This window comes from Erigeron canadensis, chromosome 1 (assembly GCF_010389155.1).
Source record: "Erigeron canadensis isolate Cc75 chromosome 1, C_canadensis_v1, whole genome shotgun sequence".
Classification (NCBI taxonomy): Eukaryota; Viridiplantae; Streptophyta; class Magnoliopsida; order Asterales; family Asteraceae; genus Erigeron; species Erigeron canadensis.
Window position 1 is genome coordinate 44,193,507 of NC_057761.1, and position 20,817 is coordinate 44,214,323.

Below are 20,817 nucleotides of genomic sequence, written 5' to 3' on the forward strand. Positions count from 1 at the left end.
TGGTATCACCGGAGATTGGACACCCATGTATGAAAGACATTAGACGTGGTATTTAGAATTTGTAGTGAGCTCTGCCACGGTAAATGACTTATTTTAGTTTTTTTTTTTTTTTTTTTGAACGGCAACAATAATTTAGATGTTTTTAGAGTTAATAATTTCCAAGTTTTGCAAGCACAACAGATGACCTATATTTATATGTAGTGTGGACTATACCGTCATTTACTTATATATAGCTTGTCTAGTATTCATCGTCAAGAATTGCATTATCATCCACTGATTTTTGCTGTCACAGCTGTGAGATTTTTAAAGGGGTGAGCTTATGTAATTTGTTTGTGTTCATTGCATATTTGTCGCCATGGTTGGGTACAAATTATCTAATATTCTATGTTTCTTCTTGATAATTGTTAGACTTCAGTTAATAAGATTGGATTGCTTAAATAATCAACTGCATTGTATTGTATACTTGTATTACATAACAGTAGCTATAGTTGTGGTCTGAATAATTGTCGTTGGCATTTATATATTACACATCTTGAAAATTTCTTCATTACTAGTAAATGGAAATTACATGTATTATTCTTACTCTTTGCGCTAGTCCAGTTGTTATATATGCTTATTAGTTACGTGGCGCTGCCTTTTATTCGGAATGCAATCCAAGATAATATGAAGCTTTGATGTTCACATCTGGTGGGGTCGCATCAATGTCATGTTGCGAGCATGAGTCATTGGTCATGACACTGATAATGCATCATAGTCCAAGAAAGCACCAACAATACAACACTTTGAGTAGAACATGGAGTTCTTGTTTAAAACATTTTGCAACAAGTAAGGTCTTGTAATTTAAAGGATACTTTGTGTATTGCGTTGATCAATTTAGAATTTGCTTTTATGTCCTCTCAAGTAGTTTATCTTTTTCAGAAGCATTGTAGTTTTACTTTGGTTTTATTATCAATACTAGCTTAAGGACCCGGATAACTACCCGGGTAGTATTATGATAATTAATTATAATAGAAATAGTTGTGATGTAACGTTAAACGAATACAAATGACTACATTATTGAAATTAAATTATAATAAAATTTGCTGTGATGTAAATTTGGTATATTTAAATTATCAAAACTAAACTATTGAAATTAAATTATCAATATCACTACCACTATCACCGTCGTCGAAACGCGCAAAAATTTGTCTAGTATATAAAAAGAAGCTAACTAATTCAAACTCTTTGATATATCTATACTCCCTTATAAAACATAGTTACCTCTTTTATTTTAGGAAATTCGGCACTTTTTTATACCCAAAATACCCTTATTTCTTAATTTTAATTCCCTAAAAATCTAATCTATACTTTTATATTATTTAACAAATAAAACAACCCTCTATTTAAAAGTTATGAGAAAATTAACTAAAATATCATTAATGATTAAATTACAATATCAGTTATTTATCCAAAATATCTCCATTAACCTTTTGCATCAATTATATATCTACATCAGTTGACGTTGCCGCTGCCACCAACAATAGCCCCCACCACCACACCGTTGTCGCCACAACCACCGCCACATTACGCGGGTACCGTGCTAGTCATTTAATAACAAATCTTCTTTAAAACAATATTGAATAATTTAAAAAATCTATTGAATTGTAACTAACACTTTGTTATCAGTCTTGAAGGATGTAAGTATAGTTTCGTTAAAAAAGATTTGGACTCATAAATTTGAGGATATAATTAATGATTGAATATTTTATGTTGAAAAACCCCGTGAATTCGGGGATCTCACGCACGACTAAAGAGCAATTTTTGGGTTAATCTTTTTTTAATTTATAATTTAATTTAATTTTGTTTAGATGTATTTGATGTCATTAATAACATTTTATTTAGTAGAGTAAATGAATGGAAGGGGGATAGCTATGCCAAGTAGGATTAATGAATGAGAAAATTTAGTTAGGGACTTTAGTTTTATATATAGAAAAGATATGGAAAAAGGAAAATATCAAGATTCCAATATATATGTTGAACATAAGCTCACCCCTTTAAGATTAAGCAACACAAATTACAAAGCATTACATAATCCTCTTTTTCAATTAACTTTAGCCGCCTGCTCAAGTCTTTGTCTCTCAATCATCATTATCGTCAACACTAGTAGTCGTTGGATATTATTCATCACCATTGTAGAATATGAGGCTTCCAAAGAGAATTTAAGAAAAATATGATAAATATATCCAAACTGTATGCCTAAAGATAGGCGTATATTCTTAACGAATGTAACTCGTCTTTTATCACTCTCAATCCTAAGTTAGTAATCCGACCCTTATGTCTGATTTTAGGCCGATAAGTTTTATTGGTCTCCAATGTATAATAATTGCTAAGCTTATCGTTAACCGTCTTACTTTGGTTATTGACTCGGTTGTTAGCCCTGAATAATGTGACTTCAACAAATGGAAACAAATTTTGGATGGCCCATTATTGCTGGGAAGTGATCGATTGGTATAAAAGTAAAAGGAAAAAGCTTATGCTATTTAAAATTGACTTTTCAAAAGTATATTAATTTTTTTCCAGGGATTTTCTTTTTCTATATGCTTAAAGCATTAAGGTTTGGAGCTATCTGGATTTCTTGGATTAAAGCTTGTCTTACTTCTGCTAGAACGTCTATGTTGATTAATGGTAATCCAACCGAAGAATTTTCTATTCAGCAGGGGCTTCGTAAAAGAGATCCAATGGATTCTTTCTTGTTCATTATTGCTATTGAGGGCTTGCACATTGTTTTCGGTAATATAGTTTGTAATGGTTTTTATCGGTATCAAGATCAAACAACTCTTTATTCCGCATCTCTTCTATGCCGATTATGTTATGCTTGTGGGTAAATTTTCTGAAAAGAATCTTGTTAGTACTTCTATGCCTTGAGAATTTTTTATGGCATATCTGGTTTAAAAATAAATTTTGATACATTGGCATTAAAGTTCAACAAAAGGCCCTCTTTGATTGGTTGTAAAGTTGAGAATCTCCCGTTTAAGGCTATCCGAAGTGGGGCGGTTAGCCTAGGTAATCCACTGGATTTCGCCTTGAAGTCGCTGGGCACACCACCCCCTAGGCGATCCGGCTAATAAGCGACCTCCACGGATCGACGACTCACTATTTGACTCTCCCACCTTTTTCAAGCTTCAATACATTTCTCCATCCTTCGTTATTAATTATTAAATGATCAGGGCACCATTGGTAGGGTTAAAGTGGATTTGTTTATACCATTTATCAATTCATTCTATAAGATAGTGAGTTTGCCACCATCTTTGATTAACAAGTCGTGTCCTTTAAGTATAATATGTGTGTGTGCGTGCGTGCATGGGCGAATCTTATTAAGGACCTATGGGGGACCCGACCCCCTCCGTTTTTCGCTGCGTAGTGTTATTTTATCCGTATTTCATTTGAAAAAATATTTTTCTTAGTATTGTTTTTGGCTCCTGCGACTTTCGGCCCCCTCCATGACTTCCTTCAAGATCCGCCACTGCGTGCGAGTTATTTGTTAATATCTTACATGAGCTAAAGATAGAAAGTATGAGTACAGTTAATCTAAGGGTAGTTGGGGATGAAATGTTTTGTCATTGGAATGTTGAGACAAAGAAATTTATTAACACATATAAAAAAGGAAAAATCAAAAATCAACTAAGCAAGAAAAAAAAACCAATTCAAATAACATACAAAGAGATTTACTTACTAGAAATTGTGAGAATACAAGTGATAAAGAAGAAATGAAAAAAGCTAAAATCATAGATAGTGATTAGTGAAGGTAAGGGAATTTTGGGGTATAAGAGTAATTTTATTCATTAGGTATGAGTTTTTTTCTAATGTTATATGATGGAGCTTTTGTTTATAAGCATGTTGGGCTTTTTTTTCTCAAAATAAAAGCCTGAAACTTGTTTAATCCAAACAAAGTTTTATTAAAAAAAAAAAAAGAGAAGATTTGATAGAGGGGGAAAGGATAAAAGATTACATTCAAAAAAGTTATTCTCGAGTTTGAACGAAAACTAAAAGAAACCCGTCTGCAACCACCTGCAACCGCCACCTGCAACCACCGCCTGAAACCACCACCTGCAACCGCCACTTGAAACCGCCACTTGCAACCATCCCTTCCACCTGCAATCACCCTTTCACTTTATTTTCCATCCAAATCAGGCCAAAATGGCCAGAAAACTTTCGAAGGAAAAACTCTGATTTTTCCTTCTTTCCACTTTTTTTTTTTTTTTTTTAAAAACTCAATAATACATGTAAAAATTCCTATTTTTCTTTTTCCTTTAAAAGGAAAAACTCAAGAACGAAGCCTTCAAAAATCTACTAAACCGGCCCAAATAAATACAAAAATAATGGTCGAAGAAGGTTTTGACCTTTGACAAGAAGAGTGAGTGAGTGATATGGCAAAACTTCCACTCAACGTCAAGTGTCACATGTTTGTTGCTCCTCCACCACCACCACCACTTTCGCCTTTCCCGGCGGCCATGGTTGATTTCCCACCGAAACAAAGCTTCTTTTTTCAGTTAAAGTTTCACCTTTTTTCTCACATTTTTTACACCTTTAAACTCTATTCTTCCTTAATATATAATGAAGGCATTATTATATTATATATATATCTATTACATTATACAAGAATGTTCATTTTTTAAACCCCATATCATATAATCATATATATTTAGAATACTTCATGTAACAAGTTTAGATTTTTATCCAAAAAATATATATTTTTGATCAAACCCAGCTCAATTCTTTAATCCCATTCAGTATTTTTTTCAATATTTTTTAATCGAAATCTGAGATTGATCAAGTTGTTTATTTATATACATATACATATATACGTTTTGTATAAAAAAAATGGTGAAAAGTTTTCATTTACAAACACTAAAAAGTGGATTATTGTTAATTTGGTTATGTGGGGTTGCCTTAATTTCAATCTCCTTTTATGCAACTACTCAAATAATGTCACCTAATGAACAAATCAAGAATCTTGGTGGTTCAGTGGGACCCACTGTTACAATATTTGCAGCTGCTAAACCTTTTAGTGGTTCAATTGGGAACAGACAGTCTTTAGCTATTAGATCATGGCTTAGTTTATCACATGACATTAAGGTTGTTCTGTTTAGCCAAGACCCTTCTGTTTTTACTTTTGCAGGCTCTTTTGGCCCTCATTCGAGGGTCTATGTCGAACCCAACATCGATTTCACGTAAGCTTTTTTGATTTATTTAAAGTTCTAGCTTCTTTACTTGGTGTGCTTATATGGGTATGTATGGCGCGGAGCTTCTAGGGGCTTACGAGAGAGGTGAAGTGTATGATTAGCAAAAGTTGAATCTTTTAAGCTTTGTCAGAGTCACAAAACTTTTAGGAGGTTATGAAAAAAATAATCTATTTGAAGTAGCTTCTAAAAAGTAGTTTGAACTATTGAAAATGTGAATTACTTAAAAACCCCTTAATTTCTGATAAACACATTTGTACAGATAAAAGCTCCAACTACAAGCTCCATGCCTCCAGCTGTAGTTAGTTTTCCTAGAAATTCTAATAGAGTTTCATTGAAAGGTGTAAATCTTGATTTTGTTTATGTGAATTCTAGGACAATCTCTTACTCTTGAGAGTGTTTGGATCTGCGTTTAAGTTGATTATTACAGTTTGAAGTCGTATAATCTATATTTAGTTGTTTAGTAAATGGCTAATGTGACTGTTGTGAAATTTTGTATATTTGGGGGCAGAGAAATCAGTTTGTTAAAAGAGGTGGTGAAACAGGCAGGTCCATAGTATAATGGGTCAATTTATATTCAAGTCGATACAGGTCCATCTTTAAGTGCCGGTCCAGACGGTTTCGTTTGACCTGCCAAAGCTTATTTTGTCCCATTTCATAGTTTTTTTTCAAAAGTATATTATGTAAAATCTTGTTATTGAAAAACTATCAATTTTCTTCAAAGTAAACGAATTTGAATTTTCAAAGAAGTTTAGTACATTCCAGACAACTTTCAGCCTACTTGGTTTGATTCTTGGATAGGAAATGTTTCTATAATACCACTTTGGTTTCGTTATCAGTATCACGCCAGGATTGAATCATTCCGATATAATAGGCTAAGGTTTTCCACCTCTATATTTAAAGAGGTAGGCAAGAAGTTAATGTAAGGAAACTTATGGTAATAAATTTGAGGTACCTGCATAACTCTAGCTTTACTTAACTGATTGTTTGACTTTGACACTAAGTGACAATGAGTTTTACTACACATGTCCAAACATACAGTTAATCTTAAGCTACATTTATAATAACTGTTAGATGTATGATTCTATGATATTATGAGTATGAATGTAGAAATTTTACATGTTTTTTAAACATGTTTAGGTTTTTAGGTACTCCATTTTTTCATTCAATGGTTGCAAGAGCACAAACATCAAATTCTGATATATCTGTTCTGATGGATTCAAAAACCATTCTTTTGCCGGACTTCTTTTCAACATTAAGTTATGTTCATAAACTTGACCATGATTGGCTCCTCATTGCTTCATCAAGAAATGTTTCAAGTTTCCCATTTCAGTTGGATGTAGAGGGAATACATTGGCTAGGGGACAATGGTGAAAGGGTTATACCTAAAAAGGTAGGACAATGGCCTAAAACAGCCTTATGGTTATATATAAGGGTCTTTGAATGTGCATTTTGGAAGTGCCATTACAACTTCAGTAGCAGTGATTTGTTTTTTTTTTCTTTTAGTGTTTGAGTAATCTATAATGCTTATTAATATATGGTTGTTTAGGCGTCATATAGTCTGTTTTATTCAATGCTACATGATGACTTTCATATTGTTTATCTAAACACCCCGTCCCATTTAGTTGCAGGACTATCTTTTTCGTGAGCGGTGGGAATATTGTGATGACAAGAACATCATTATGGCATGGAATAATGGAGACCTTCCTTTGCATAACGGCGTTCTTCCTCCGTTTTTATATGGAAAAGGTCTTTACACCTGTTGGATTATTAACGAGGCTTTGTCCTCTAACTTTAGGTTCGTATTTGATGCGAGTTGGACTATCTCAAGTTTCTTGGTAAGTGATGATGATGAAGTAAGAAAGTGGGAGAATGTTGGAAATTCCCATTTGGGAGCTTCCTATGGATCATTGTTCTTTCACGAAGTCAGTTATTTCAATCTGATCAAACTTTTCAAATGTAACGGACACTATTATTTTGGGAAAACTAAAGAGGACATTATTTATCCATTTGGATCCCGTGAAGGATTAAGCTTCAGTACTTTGGGGGTATTTAGATTGAGTAAGCACAAGAAACTTTTGAGTTGTTTCGATAAGATAAAATCACTTGAGAGAAAGGAAGGCTTCTCAAAAAGGAATCAGTTGATGTCATCAGAGCCATTAGCCCTTCCATTCTCTATAGAGCTTCTATTATCCAAACAGGCTGACCAGAATAAGACTATCGTGTTAGCAGTTGCAGGATATAGTTATAAAGATATGCTAATGAGTTGGGTTTGTAGGCTACACGCTCTTCACGTTATAAACTTTGTTGTTTGTGCTCTTGATGATGAGACATACGATTTCTGTGTCTTGCAGGTGAGCTTGTTTATGCACATTTAGTTCAAGTTTGGATCTTTAATTCTGTATATATCTCTAAGGTTATATCTTATGTAACTCGTCTTGTTGTAGGGATTGCCTGTTTTTAGGGATAGATTAGCTCCAAGCAACATCAGCTACAATGACTGCCACTTTGGAACAAATTGCTTTCAAAAGGTAACAAAAGTGAAATCGAGGATAGTTTTGGAATTTCTGAAGCTGGGCTATAACTTACTAATGAGCGACGTTGATGTCTATTGGTTTAAGAATCCTTTACCACTGCTTACCACTTTTGGCCCCGCAGTTTTCGTGGCTCAGTCGGATGAGTACAAAATCACAGGTTTGTGTTTTAAGCAATTCGTGTGCATAAAATGATCATCGCCACATTCACTAAAAATAAGATAGTGCATTATAATCAGTTTTTAGTTTTTACACTAATAAAGCACCTTTACAAAATAACTTTGTGGTATACATGTGATTCACATGGCTAGTGGACTGCTTCAAGTAGAAATCTCAACATGGACTAAAAGAGTAGCTAAAAGGGGGACCGGTCAAACAGGTTAAAGTTCACCAAAGTCTATTTTAAATGCAGACAAACTCCTAAATCATTTTTACTTTAAGATCATCATTGAAATGACACCATTTCTGTAATAAAAAATAATGCACTAATTATTTTCTTAAACTCTAAGAAATGAATAAAAAAAGTGTTTGCCATACATATTGAGTTGTACTAAATAATGATCCTTTTCAACCCGTTACCCGAGCCACTCATCTTGTCACCTTTTTGGACTACGTAGTCTGCTCTGGTAGAAGGGAGTATGATATTTTGCAAGTTCCGCACGTTTCCACTTTCTTATACTTCAGCTGTTAATTACTTTCGTCTTGTGTCTGCAGGTCCGATAAATTTGCCTCGTCGCCTAAACTCGGGATTTTACTATGCTTATTCTGATAGTACAACAATTGCTGCTTTAGAGAAGGTGGTGAAGCATGCATCTTTTTCAAATCTTTCAGAACAGCCAAGCTTTTACGATACATTGTGTGGGTTGAACGGATCAAACCGTGTAGGTGATGACATGTGTATCGAACCTGAAACTAATCTTACCATCCGTTTCTTGGATAGAAACCTTTTTCCAAATGGGGCTTACCTAGACTTATGGGACTCGAGTAATGTGTCAGCAAAGTGCATGGAAATAGGTTGTTTTGTACTTCATAATAATTGGATTAGTGGGAGACAAAAGAAACTAGAACGCCAGGTATCATCGGGACTATGGGAATATGATATGAGCACAAGGATGTGTTTGATGAGCTGGCAAATATCGAGACCTGTTAGCTATTTTTGAACAAATATTGTTCGTATTAGAAAATCTTTGTTCTATGGGCTGAAAAAGATCATTGCTGAAAAATCGATGTTTACAAAGATATGCTACATGCCAAACAAGTAGCTGCTAAAACTTTGGTTTTATCATATGAGCCGGCCAGAGAAAAAGAAATAAGACGAAACAAAATGAGATAAAAAAAGGGTTTGGTGGTTTATAATGGTTTAATCCAGCATCAGTATGACTTTACTTTTTTGAAATGCTTAAGGGATGTATTCATTCCCTCTTTGGAGTCCGGTCACTGGACCCGAAAGAGTCAAGAAATCCAAAATTGGTTAAAAGTGCTTCCTTTTCATCTGGGAATAGTCTAAAGTCAAGGGAATTTTGTGTTAGAGTTGTTCATGCTGGCGGCAAAGAAGATCTTTATCAAAATCCTGTAGTGGTTTCTCAATTAATTAAAAGCTATCCCGGGATGTGCTTTGCGTGGCCGGAGGTTTTCAAGAACCCTGATGAAAGTGTTTTATCAGCAACAGATCTACTCTTGCCTGGCCAAAAGTACTATTTAGTCCCTCTAACGACATTACAGAAGCTGAAAAAGAAACAGTTGGCCAGAAAGAAAAAATCAACCGGAAAAACAGATGCTGATGAGTCTGATGATTCGGTTTGTTCAGCAAAAGATTACTATGTTTCAAGTGAGAAGCAGTCCAGATGTTTAGTTAAGAAACATATACAGTCAAAGCGAAAACTTGTGCCGCCAGTCAAAAAGTCAAAATCATGGCGGGGATCTGACTGGGAGCCTAGTTTAACATCCATCCAAGAACTCTCTCCATGAATGATCCGATTTGAAACACATGAAACTGGTATGTAGTTTTATGAATATAAACTGCAAACTGTAATTGCTTTAGCTGCTTTTGCTATGTAACCTTTACCCATTTTCTAAGTCTACAACATTTTACATTAATGGGAGTTTGTTATCATGCTTGTTTTAATGGTTAAGACTTGTATACACTTTGGGCTTATTTCAATCTGTTCAACTCATGCGACCTGTTACGTTTTAAGCTACAATTCTTATTTGACCTGTTAGGATAAACCCTAAGCCAGATCAACCCATTCATAAAAAATGGGTTGAACTTGCACTTGCCCACCTCTACTTCTGTGTGACCCTAAGGTCACAAATCAATTCATCCATGCAGCATCAGAACACAATATGTTTCATAGAAATCATAATTTCTTTGTCATAAATATCGATAGTTTAGAGGGTTTTGTTAATTGCTTGGCAGAGATATATCGATAGGAATCAGTAGAAAGATAAAAGATGAAATGCAAAGAGATAAAGATAAATAGATGCCAAGTTATAGAAACGATGATTTCCAATTAGGTAATCATAAATTAGATATCATATAGAAGAAAAGGATAGTGATCGGGGTTTATTAAAGCCTCCAAATGGTTTAAGTTTGAACCTTTTAATGTACACTCAAAAAATATTTGGCAAGAACTTGGTAAATAGCCATGTGTAGACCACAGCAAACAATGCACCAGCTGGAATAGTAACTACCCATGAGGTAACAATTTCCCTCACGGTTTCGGCTCTCACACTATTGAGTCCTCTAGCGAACCCGACCCCCATTACCGCACCCACGAGAGTATGAGTAGCTGAGATAGGAAGTCCGAGTTTTGAGGCAAATAGTACGACTGAAGCAGCAGCAAATTCGGCTGCAAATCCTCTTGTAGGAGTCAACTCTGTGATCTTTTTACCAATTGTGGCAATCACCCTGTATCCCCACATCATAAGCCCTGCAACAATCCCGAATCCACCCCAAGCAAGAACATCAATTGGAATGATGATTTCACCCCCAGTGACCCCGCCTTGTAATATGGAAAGAGCTGCAGCTAGCGGGCCGATTGCGTTGGAGACATCATTTCCACCATGGGCAAATGACATGAAGCAAGCGGATAAAATCTGCATGTAGCCAAACACGCCATAGACTATTTTCAGTTGGGTGCCGGTAGGACCCGCGATATCGGACAGAAATCCTATGTTTTTAGGACTTGATTCCTCGTGTGGCTCTTGTTGATTCAACTTTGCCTTGTCTAGGAGGTGACCAAGCTGTTTGCGGATAATATTGTTGACTATGAACGCACCTAGTGTGCCACATCCTAAAGCTTGGGCAAGAGCTATAGGGAGTGTGTTGCTAAGAGGAAAAGCTGCAAAAGTTATTGCTGTGACACCCACGAAAACAGCAATCGGTGCGGCTGCAGCCGCTGCTTGCCCAGGGTTTGGAGCACTGTAAACAAACTAAATATAGTATTATGGGTTAGAAATAGATAAATAATGCTTGTAAAAACCTGAAAGCCTGCATCTTGGACATCTGTTAATCACAACTAGAGTTGGCAAAATGGGTGGGATGATCTGGATGAGTAATGGGTCGAAATCTGTGGGATCATCTGGTTGAGTAGGGTGGACCCACTAACATATTTTTGTCTATTTTTTAACAGATTAATCTGTTAAATATGATCTAAAATCTATGTTGCAATAATAGTCTAGCTCTTGAAAATAAAACAAGCTAGAAGGTTGTTAGTATTGAAAAACACTCTTGCTAATTTCATCCCTTTTGACATATTTTCCCATTTAGTCAAGTGGATGATCAAAACTGCCACCTCTATGCAATATCTTCACAAAGGTTGCAAAGATACATTCGAATTTGGGGTAAAAATTCAGACTTTTTCCCACGCCTGTTTGGCATTAAGAGTTGACACATCAGAATAAAACTTGTAAAGTTGCATGGAAGACATCTCAAATACTGTGTGCTTAAATTACTATTTTTACGTTGCGTTGTACTCGTAATAATCAGTGATGAATATTTTGACTTGGAAAACCAAGTAAAAAGTTGCAAGAAACCTTCAAGGCTAGGTAAATGTAAGATTGCCAACTTATCCCCAGGTTTAGTAGGTTGTACATACCCTGCGGATGCATTTGTACACTAGGAAGGAAACTGCTGCGCCCATAAGTGGAGATATAACCCAAGATGATGTGACCCTCGCTAGTGAGCTCCAGAAAACTGCACCAGGTCCTCCATACACGAGCCCAAATCCAACCATGGATCCTACAATGCAATGTGTAGTCGAGACAGGCCACCCATAGAATGATGCAACCTGACCAACACCCAAAAACTTATTTCCTGTATAAAAGGTCAAATGCAGTTCCCTAGTTAAGTTTTAGGGATTCCGTTTTTTCTGAAGAAAACGTTCTTTAGTTCTATTCTAAATATTAGTGGTTCTTAGAGTTCTGACCTTGATAAGCACAATTTTAATTCTATTCTAAATATTAGTGGTTCTTAGAGTTCTGACCTTGATAAGCACAATTTTAACTCAAGTTTTGCTGGGTATGCATGAACTATTTGTCATACATTTGCTTTTTGTTATATATTTGTTTACGCCACAAAACATAAGAAAGGATTATTATCAGATGATGATCAAATTCGATATGTTGTTTGACTTTAGCTAAGTAATTAAGTGGACTCGGTCTCTTTATCTAATGAAATAAACATGTATGACCTCAAAAGACAGTAGTATCAACTAGTAGCAGCAAAAAGCTGCAATCTTTACCTGTAACCAAGTACCAGCTGCTGCTAAACAAGACAGCAAACCCACAAAAAGCAGAGAATCTTTTCCTTGAAAAACATTAGCAACAAGAATCCCTTTCTGCATTGTGCTAGTCACATGCCTTCCCATCAACAACGCCCCGGAAAACTCCAACACCGCAGCCGTTAACACGGCCTGCCTTAGTGACAAAGCCCCAGACCCAACCGATGTACCCATGGCATTTGCCACATCATTGGCACCAATGTTCCAAGCCATATAAAACCCGAATAAAAGTGTTGCATATGATAACAACTTAATCTTTAACCCCATTCCTTGAGCTAAAGATTTCATGACAAGTGGAAAACACAAAGCTGCCACTGCTATACAAATTGATATAGCAGAAGCTGTGTTTGAAGATATGTGAAAAGCCTGAGCCATTCCAGGCAGTTCACCTTCTTCTTTAACATTTTCATGATTTTCACTGGAAGATGATTCTGATAAAGATGCATTAAGGGGTGTGGATTTTTGATAGTTTCTCGGGTTGGAAAGCGAGAAAGACGGTTTGGGTATGCTCAAAACCAAATCTTTTTTTGGCTCTTGAGTGAAAGCAGCATGATTTCTGTGTTTTGGTAGATAAAGGTTTGAATTAAGAAACAAGAAACTTGAATGTGTAATTGGGTTTCTAGTAGAGGAAAAACAGTAAGAAGAAGTAGTCATAGTTTGTGTTTTCGGATATAAACGTAAGAGCGAATATGCGGATTGTTGAATAGAATAATACTAATAATAACAATTTAGCCTGTGGCCATGGACTGTGGTGGTGTAAGGAGGAGTAGTGGCTGTTGGTAGACAAGGTGATTGCACATTCTATTTGGTGAGATTTTTTCCTTTTCTTCAAGTGATCAAGTCCACATTGTATTGGTGGTTGTTAATTGTGGAATACTTGATCTGAATCCTTTTGAAACGAGTGGTGGTTATGTAGCTTGAAGGATGCACCACCCAAACACTCACTCACTTTGTTTTACTTCTTTTTCTTTTTTTTTGAATTTGTATTTATAGCCAAATACTTTACTGTGTGACTTACTTGACTATATGAGGAATGTAGCACTGACCTTATGTGTAATTCATATGATGTTTTTTTGACATTGGATTTGTATTTATACACTATGGATGTCCACTTCTTTATGGGAGGTGATACTTACACAACAACATTTGGTTCCAAATAGAGTGTACAATTGTGTAAAATAACAATTATCGTGTATCACTAAATGTTGTGCATACACAATCCCTTCTTTTAGTGTCAGGTGCTCGACTCTTCAAAAAAAAATTGTAGCATGGACCAAATGAGGCTTTTTACCTTACATTTGTATTTATACTGACATGGATTTGTAGTTCTTCATAATGTACCATGCTTGACACTTTAAATAATATAACATAAACTTTGTGGGTAGCAAAATTGATGTTTTCTACATAGAATTTGTATTCTTAACCACATGGACGTCTACTTCTTTATAGTGTATCTTCTTTGACTCTTCAAACACCATATTGGTAGTAAATATAACATTGAATTTGTATACATTCACATTAAAGATTTAAAGACGTCTACTTCTTTATGCTGTTCCTCGTTTGACTCTTCAAAAGAATGTAGCATGACCTCCTGGCCGGGGAGTAGAAAGGATGTTTTTACAAGTGTGATTGTTGAGCTCAAAATGTGTCATCTTCTTATTTGTATTATAGTGTTGTTTTTAACAAGTCCAACAAAATTTAAGCAACCAAACCATGTGGAAAAAATTAAAGTTGGAAAGTCAAAATTGATATCACCCTGAAGGTTGAATCAGATATTTTCTTTAGTATAACTTATCTCGGTGAAATTAAAGATAGTTTTGTTTTGCAATGTATCAATCATTTTCAAGTTTCTGATTGGTGGAATATTGAATGTCTTGTATTTATTATAACTGTAATAACCTAATTAAAAAAAAATCAAATTTCTGTATGAAAAGACAATGTTATCCTAGTTTTTGTTGTTACTACATAACTTTGGATAGCTTAGGTCCCCTACTAGTTTACTACACTATACTATATCCAATATTCTTTGTAATATTGACCTTCGACCTATATATTTTTAATACCATAGTTGATTTCTACTTAATAAGATCGACCCAGGTGATCATGATGAGAGTAGGATGAATTTATAAACTTTGGTATAAATACAGAAGTTGATGGTCAATTAAGACTGCGTAATGTACCTCTATGCGTTGGCTTAACACCATCATATGCTATTTTTGAGCTATTATGAGCCACGGGTTCAAATACGTGAGCATAAAGACGTATCTTCGGCTTAAATGCTATTTTGTGCGTCATATACTCGTATCGGATTGTGGATGTGTGCATTTTACGTATGTCCAAATGAAATAAAACTTTTACAAGAACGGCAACTGCTTTATAACGGAATCATGTTTGATAGTTGTAACTTCAAAGTGGTATATCCTCGACCATCAAAGGAAAGCATAAAGGTCGTAAGAATGTGTAAATCGATACTAAATGACACCACTTCATATAGGCTAAGGTATTAAGTTGAATGACCATATTATGTATGTAATAAAAATAATGCCCCGTCGCGAGCAAATTTTACAACCATGCTGTTATGGCAGTTCAAGATGAATTATCAACTAGTTCTCAGCTCCTCACTTCTTCTCACCAGGACTATAAAATGATAATAGGTTAAATTGGGCCACAATGGTTATTTGCCTAATGGGCTATGACCGTATATTGGGTCTCAACAAGATTGAACAAATCAATATAGCAATTTTGTATTAAATTTAACGAGAGCAAGTACCCGCGCGTTGTGGTGGTGAGATAGTGGTGGTGATACCTAGGTCATAGAATGTGATAGGTTATAAGAGTTGATATGTCATAGAGTATGATAGTCAAATGTCTTAGCCGTACGGGCTCCGCACTCGGATTTAAAAATTTGTCGAAAGTATATCGAATGACATCTCTAATGAAAGAGCATTAAATTTTAAGAACACCCATACAATTTTTATAATTTATCGATGTACGGTTTTTGAGATAAAAGATTTTGAATGAATTGGAGGAATAAATGATTTATGAAGGAGAGAGAAAAAAGATGATTGGTTGAGATTTGAAAGGCCTAATCACATGCTATCATTACATATTTTTAAATTTAACGAAACAATATACACAAGAAATTATAGCCATTTAAAAACCGCAAGAAGTACATTTCTTTAAGACTAGATCTGGTCATACTTACTAATTCTAACTTTTTCTTATTTTTGGTGGTTATTGCCTTTACACGGTAAGACCCGATCGAAAAACGACAATTTTGTTATTTGCACTCTTTATCAACATAGACATAAGTATGTTTATGATTACATGCGTATACAATAGATTACGACCTTTTAAACTCATTTGAAACTCTAGCAAAAAGCTCTAAAGGGATGTTTTGGGACTCATATTTGACTACTAAAACACACTCGTTTTAAGCAAGTCTTATGTATTTTTAAAGGCTTAATCACATGCTCTCATTACTTATTCTTAGATTTTACCGAAACAATATACACAAGAAGTTATAGCCTCTTAAAAAAAAACCATTTTCTTTAAAACCAAATTTGGTCTTACTTACTAATTCTGACTTTTTCTTATTTTGGTTGCTTTTACACTGTAATGAAATGTTTATGAAATAATTGGGTGGGAAGTTGTGTAGGTAAAATTTAAATTCCTCAAATTATCTCAGTTAGTTTAGGAGATGTGAAAACGAGGTGCCTAAATGTAAAATTGTAAGGTTATTGTCTTACATATATACAAAATAAATCCCAGTAGATAAGAAGAAAGAAAATTCTAAGGAGCACATGATTTTTTGTTGATTAACAAACTATAAGATAAAATCCACTTTGAAAGGAGGTATTTTTGTGGTGGTGATGAAATACATTCTCAATCGGCGGGACATAATTACTTTGTAAATTTACTCATTGGCAACAATATAGATCTCTTATATAAATAAAAGAGGATTCTTTCTAGAAGTTTTTTTAAACAAAAATCTTATGTGTCAAGTTCATATTATTTCTTACAAGGGTTTTAAAAAATTATGACATCATTAATCATAAATCATTTTGATTTTTCTTTTCTTTAGATTTTTGTAGAATTTGATTTAATTTGGAAACCAAATCTTCCTCCTACAAATTTCATGCCAAGATTTTCACTTATAGTTATTAACTATTATCATTATGCTAATATTATTATTAGTAATATAAAGTTATAGTTTATTTTAATTTGTAGCTTAATTATTATTATTTTTTAATTGTAACTTAACTAAAGAAATATAATTATGAATTCGTGTGTATTTTATAAGATTTTTAGCTTTAATAATGATTTTTCTTCTTAAACAATATTGTAATAATTTTCATAATTTTTTTTTATTATTTATTGAATTTGAAGGTGTTGAGCAAATGAAAATTTGATTGTATGATATCTATTAAAAGCTTTAAATACATTAATATGTTTATAACTTTTTTTTCCCATTCTTGTGTATTATTTTATCAGTTTCTCTCATATATGTGAAATGTATCAATGCGAACTACTTTATTGCACCGTGTTTAATTATTATTGCATTCTTTGATTAAGTATATTTCATATATAAAAATAAACAAATATGCAATTATTCCTTTACTAAACATTATTGAATATTGACTAGCAAAAATTGTATTAAAATATCCGGGTTGAACCCGGGTTATTTAGCTAGTATATAAATATAATAACATGTTCACCGTTATCTCGTGTTATTAAGTACGTGTGTACAAGGGTTGTATCAAAAAGGGCAAAAGGGGGTCAATATCCCCTTAAAATTTAAATTTTTTCATGTATTTTTAATTTTTTTATGGAATTTTAAAATTTTCCTATAAATATTAACATTTTGTCTTTTTTAGGATTTAATTTTCATGAATTTTTTATTTTGTCACTTTAGAAATTTTTTATAATATCGCTTTACGCGTATACTTGGGTAATATTAAAATAGACAAAATTCCGATTTGTTAAGCGTCTATTTTGTGATATAAACCCCTATCGAAATGCCTCATTTCTATATCTAAAATGAGTTATTATTCCGGAACTATCGGTACTTAATGAGTCGTATGTTTATGCAGGTTTACGGAAGATGCGAGAGAGGGTAAATGACATCAACTAACTCAAGATGAAGGCCTATGAAGTTACAAAACACAAGGAGGTGATTCGGAAGCCAAACAAAGAAGTACGAGAAGAAGCAGTAGCTCCAGCGCCGCTGGCAACCAAGCCAGTGTCGCTGGCCAACATGCAGCGCGGCTCCCGAAGACCCAGCGCCGCTGGGCGGCCCAGATCAGCAACTGACTTTTGAACATTATATAAGTCGAGCTAACCCTCAAAATCCGAAAAGATAGCCGATTCAACAGCCCTAGCCGCCCACTATCAACCCTAGTTCGTAGTTGCAGATTCCCATAAGGTTTTGGAGCTTCTAACGCCTTCCGATCTTCTTCCGCAGTCTATATCTATTCTTTTATTTTACTTTCAGTTGGTAAACAATGTCTTTCATTTTTTCAGACTTTTTTATTCCTTTAATAAATCTGTGATTGCCACATACTCAAGTATATCTAACTATGACAGCTCTAAAAGTAGAAGCACATTCAAACACCCTTTTATACATAACTGATGAAGATCCTTGAACATCACATATTCATTCAAAATTTATATTTTAACATACACAATAATTACTGCCCGCCACTCCGCCAGCATCTCGAAATCATTATCCAATAAAAGTAGCTTCTTTAACCAACACCCCCATGGGCAACCAAAAATGTAGCAAAGAGAGATGGTAGGTAACCAAAACTACAGGTCCATTTTGCCTAGCAACGAATCCAAAACTGGATATTAATATTTCAATTTTTTTTTTTTACCTTTTTCCTTATTCTCTTCAAAATAACAAATAAATAGATATTAAATTAAAAATTAGATACCTGTTTATGCGGTTTGTAATCTGTCTTCAACTCTTCCTCAATGAAAATCAGGACCTGGCAACATAAAGTGTAAAAAAAAGTCAGTAGGAAAAGGATATCATATGAATTAGTTATAATGTAAATAAAAATAATATTAATATACAGATAGATGTAAATAAAAGGAATGCTATATCATATATAAAATTAAAATACGTGGATGGATGAATGGCCGCTGAAGATCCACATCAAAAGAGAAGGTATTAGCGGTGGTGGTGAATGGCGCGTTGGTAGTGAAAATCATGAAACCTTTTATAAGTCGGGGACCCCAATCATTGATGATGGTGGTGATGGTTGGCGATGGCGTCGATGCTTGCGGCGGGGCTAATGGTGGTGATGGCGGCCGGAGATCGAGAAGGAAAAGGTTAGGGTTTTTGGTGCCAGGGAGACGGTGGTAGCTGTTAAGGTGTTGAAGATGGCTATTGCCTATTGGTACCAGGAAGAAATGTGTTTTTTTTTTTTTTTTGAAAATGATAAATCCTCATAACCAATCCTCCTAATATATCCACTTGTTAATACATGTAATCTACTAATTCTTTTTCTTAATCTCACCCCTGATTTTCCATATGTCACAATCCTAGTAATTAGGAAGATTTATAGGCTAATAAATTAAGAGAATTGATCATTACCATTTTTTATTTTTTATTTTTTGTATAGGGGAGGGAATTTAGGGAGAGGGCATCTATGTTAATTTAGGATTGAGATCCTCTAAAGTTATTTATAACTTTACTAATAAAGTTGATGATTCTAATCATTGGATTAAAATCAATTGTCAAAATTCAAACATGATTTTTAAATATTCACCTTTGATTTCAATCTAAAGATCAAAATGCTTCCAACTTTACTAGTAAAATTGAAAACAATTTTAAATGATCCCAAACTGGTAATTTATTATGTATTAGATGAAAGTATACAATGTCAATGGCAATTTAGTAATTTAAAAGCTAAATTTTTAATTTTTTCAAATTAGTCTTTTGCTTTATAAGTAAGTAAAGATAAAGATAAAGATGAATTAAACTTAATTAACCAAGATAAAATTTCTTTTATTTAAAAAAAATAAATGAATTAAACTTGTTCCCTAATCCATCAAAAGAACCTAATTTGTTTTATGCATCTACCTTGGATGCAATACCAATAATCTCACAAATCTTCTTGTTTTAAAGAAACTAATTAAGTAACCACGTATTACGCAGTCAGATGAAGGAAAATTTTATTTTGGTATAAAGAAAAATGTTTGTACATATCATGCAGTCCAATAGTACAAATAAATAAATGAAAGTCATAAAAAAGCATGTATCTCATTCGCATGATTGATGAGTATTTTTGTGGGTTTTTTTTAACATTTTAATCCGCAAACCTATTAAAACACTACTCAAAATTTTATTAGATATGATGTCTTAAATCAATTAAATAAAAATAAATTATTAATAAGAAAATGTTTAATAACATCAAGTGGGTTTTTGTTTAATAATAATGATGTTATCGAAATTTTATTTTATTTATATAATAGATACGAGTAATAAAAATCTGCATCGACATATCAATGAATTCGTGTTTATTTGATATGCAAATGCATAAATTTGATAAACTTAAAATGCAAAAAAAATGTTATATATACAAACAATTTACAAACACAATATTATAAAGTGACATGATATATATGGACCAAATGACCAATCATATTGTCATTTGGTTTTTATTTCTTGTTTCTCTTTTTTATTTTTCATTGGTAGATAACGAATTTGTAAGAATTTGTTTGTAAATTGTTTGTCATTCTAACATATATTTTCTTTTAATGTTCAACTTTTTATTATAAATTGACTAGATTGTTTCTTCATTATATTTGAGATATTTGTGTATCTAGAAATATCTACAAAGTCGATATTAAATATCCCGATCCAAATTTGAGAAATATGAGTTTTATTGATTGATTACTTTTACTAAGTTCGATACAAACAAAAAAGACTAGTATGGAATGACCAACCAACCAAACATATTGTAACAACACCTCAAATACGTGAATATATATGATACTAACTATTTATTAGATCCTACCCAATCAATGTAATTAGAAAAGATTATAACGGAAAGTAACGACCAAACTAAAACGTAATCAAACAAAGCTATTATCTCAAGTAAGCCTAAAGACATACAATTAACACATCTCAAGTTACAATCTCTTACACAAATAGTTTTTGACTTTTTTTTTCTTCCTTTTTAATACCTTGTCTTAATTATATGCATGGTTATACATTTGTTGAGAGAATAAGGGTTTCTTTAATACTGTTATTTAGCTTCTTATATATTCTTT

The 20,817-nt window shown here is 33.6% G+C and overlaps 2 protein-coding genes and 1 long non-coding RNA gene across 3 annotated transcripts; 1 reads left to right on the plus strand and 2 right to left on the minus strand.

The window, feature by feature from the left end:
* The first annotated feature begins 6,359 nt into the window (after positions 1-6,359).
* Positions 6,360-9,878, plus strand: LOC122578784 (beta-arabinofuranosyltransferase RAY1). Its single transcript, XM_043750824.1, has 4 exons — positions 6,360-6,612; positions 6,845-7,573; positions 7,667-7,913; positions 8,468-9,878. Exons 1-4 carry the CDS (start codon positions 6,388-6,390, stop codon positions 8,911-8,913), a joined length of 1,647 nt encoding a protein of 548 aa, XP_043606759.1. The 5' UTR covers positions 6,360-6,387; the 3' UTR covers positions 8,914-9,878.
* Positions 9,879-10,241: 363 nt separating this feature from the next.
* Positions 10,242-13,460, minus strand: LOC122599959 (inorganic phosphate transporter 2-1, chloroplastic). The gene is made up of 3 exons (XM_043772584.1): positions 12,496-13,460; positions 11,851-12,042; positions 10,242-11,185 (listed from the first exon to the last, which is right to left on the minus strand). The coding sequence occupies exons 1-3, from the start codon at positions 13,186-13,188 to the stop codon at positions 10,364-10,366; spliced, it is 1,707 nt and encodes a 568-aa protein (XP_043628519.1). The 5' UTR covers positions 13,189-13,460; the 3' UTR covers positions 10,242-10,363.
* Positions 13,461-18,139: 4,679 nt separating this feature from the next.
* LOC122585882 lies at positions 18,140-18,977 on the minus strand. Its single transcript, XR_006321814.1, has 3 exons — positions 18,663-18,977; positions 18,471-18,524; positions 18,140-18,359 (listed from the first exon to the last, which is right to left on the minus strand). It is a non-coding gene; the product is annotated as an uncharacterized LOC122585882 (long non-coding RNA).
* Positions 18,978-20,817: the final 1,840 nt, after the last annotated feature.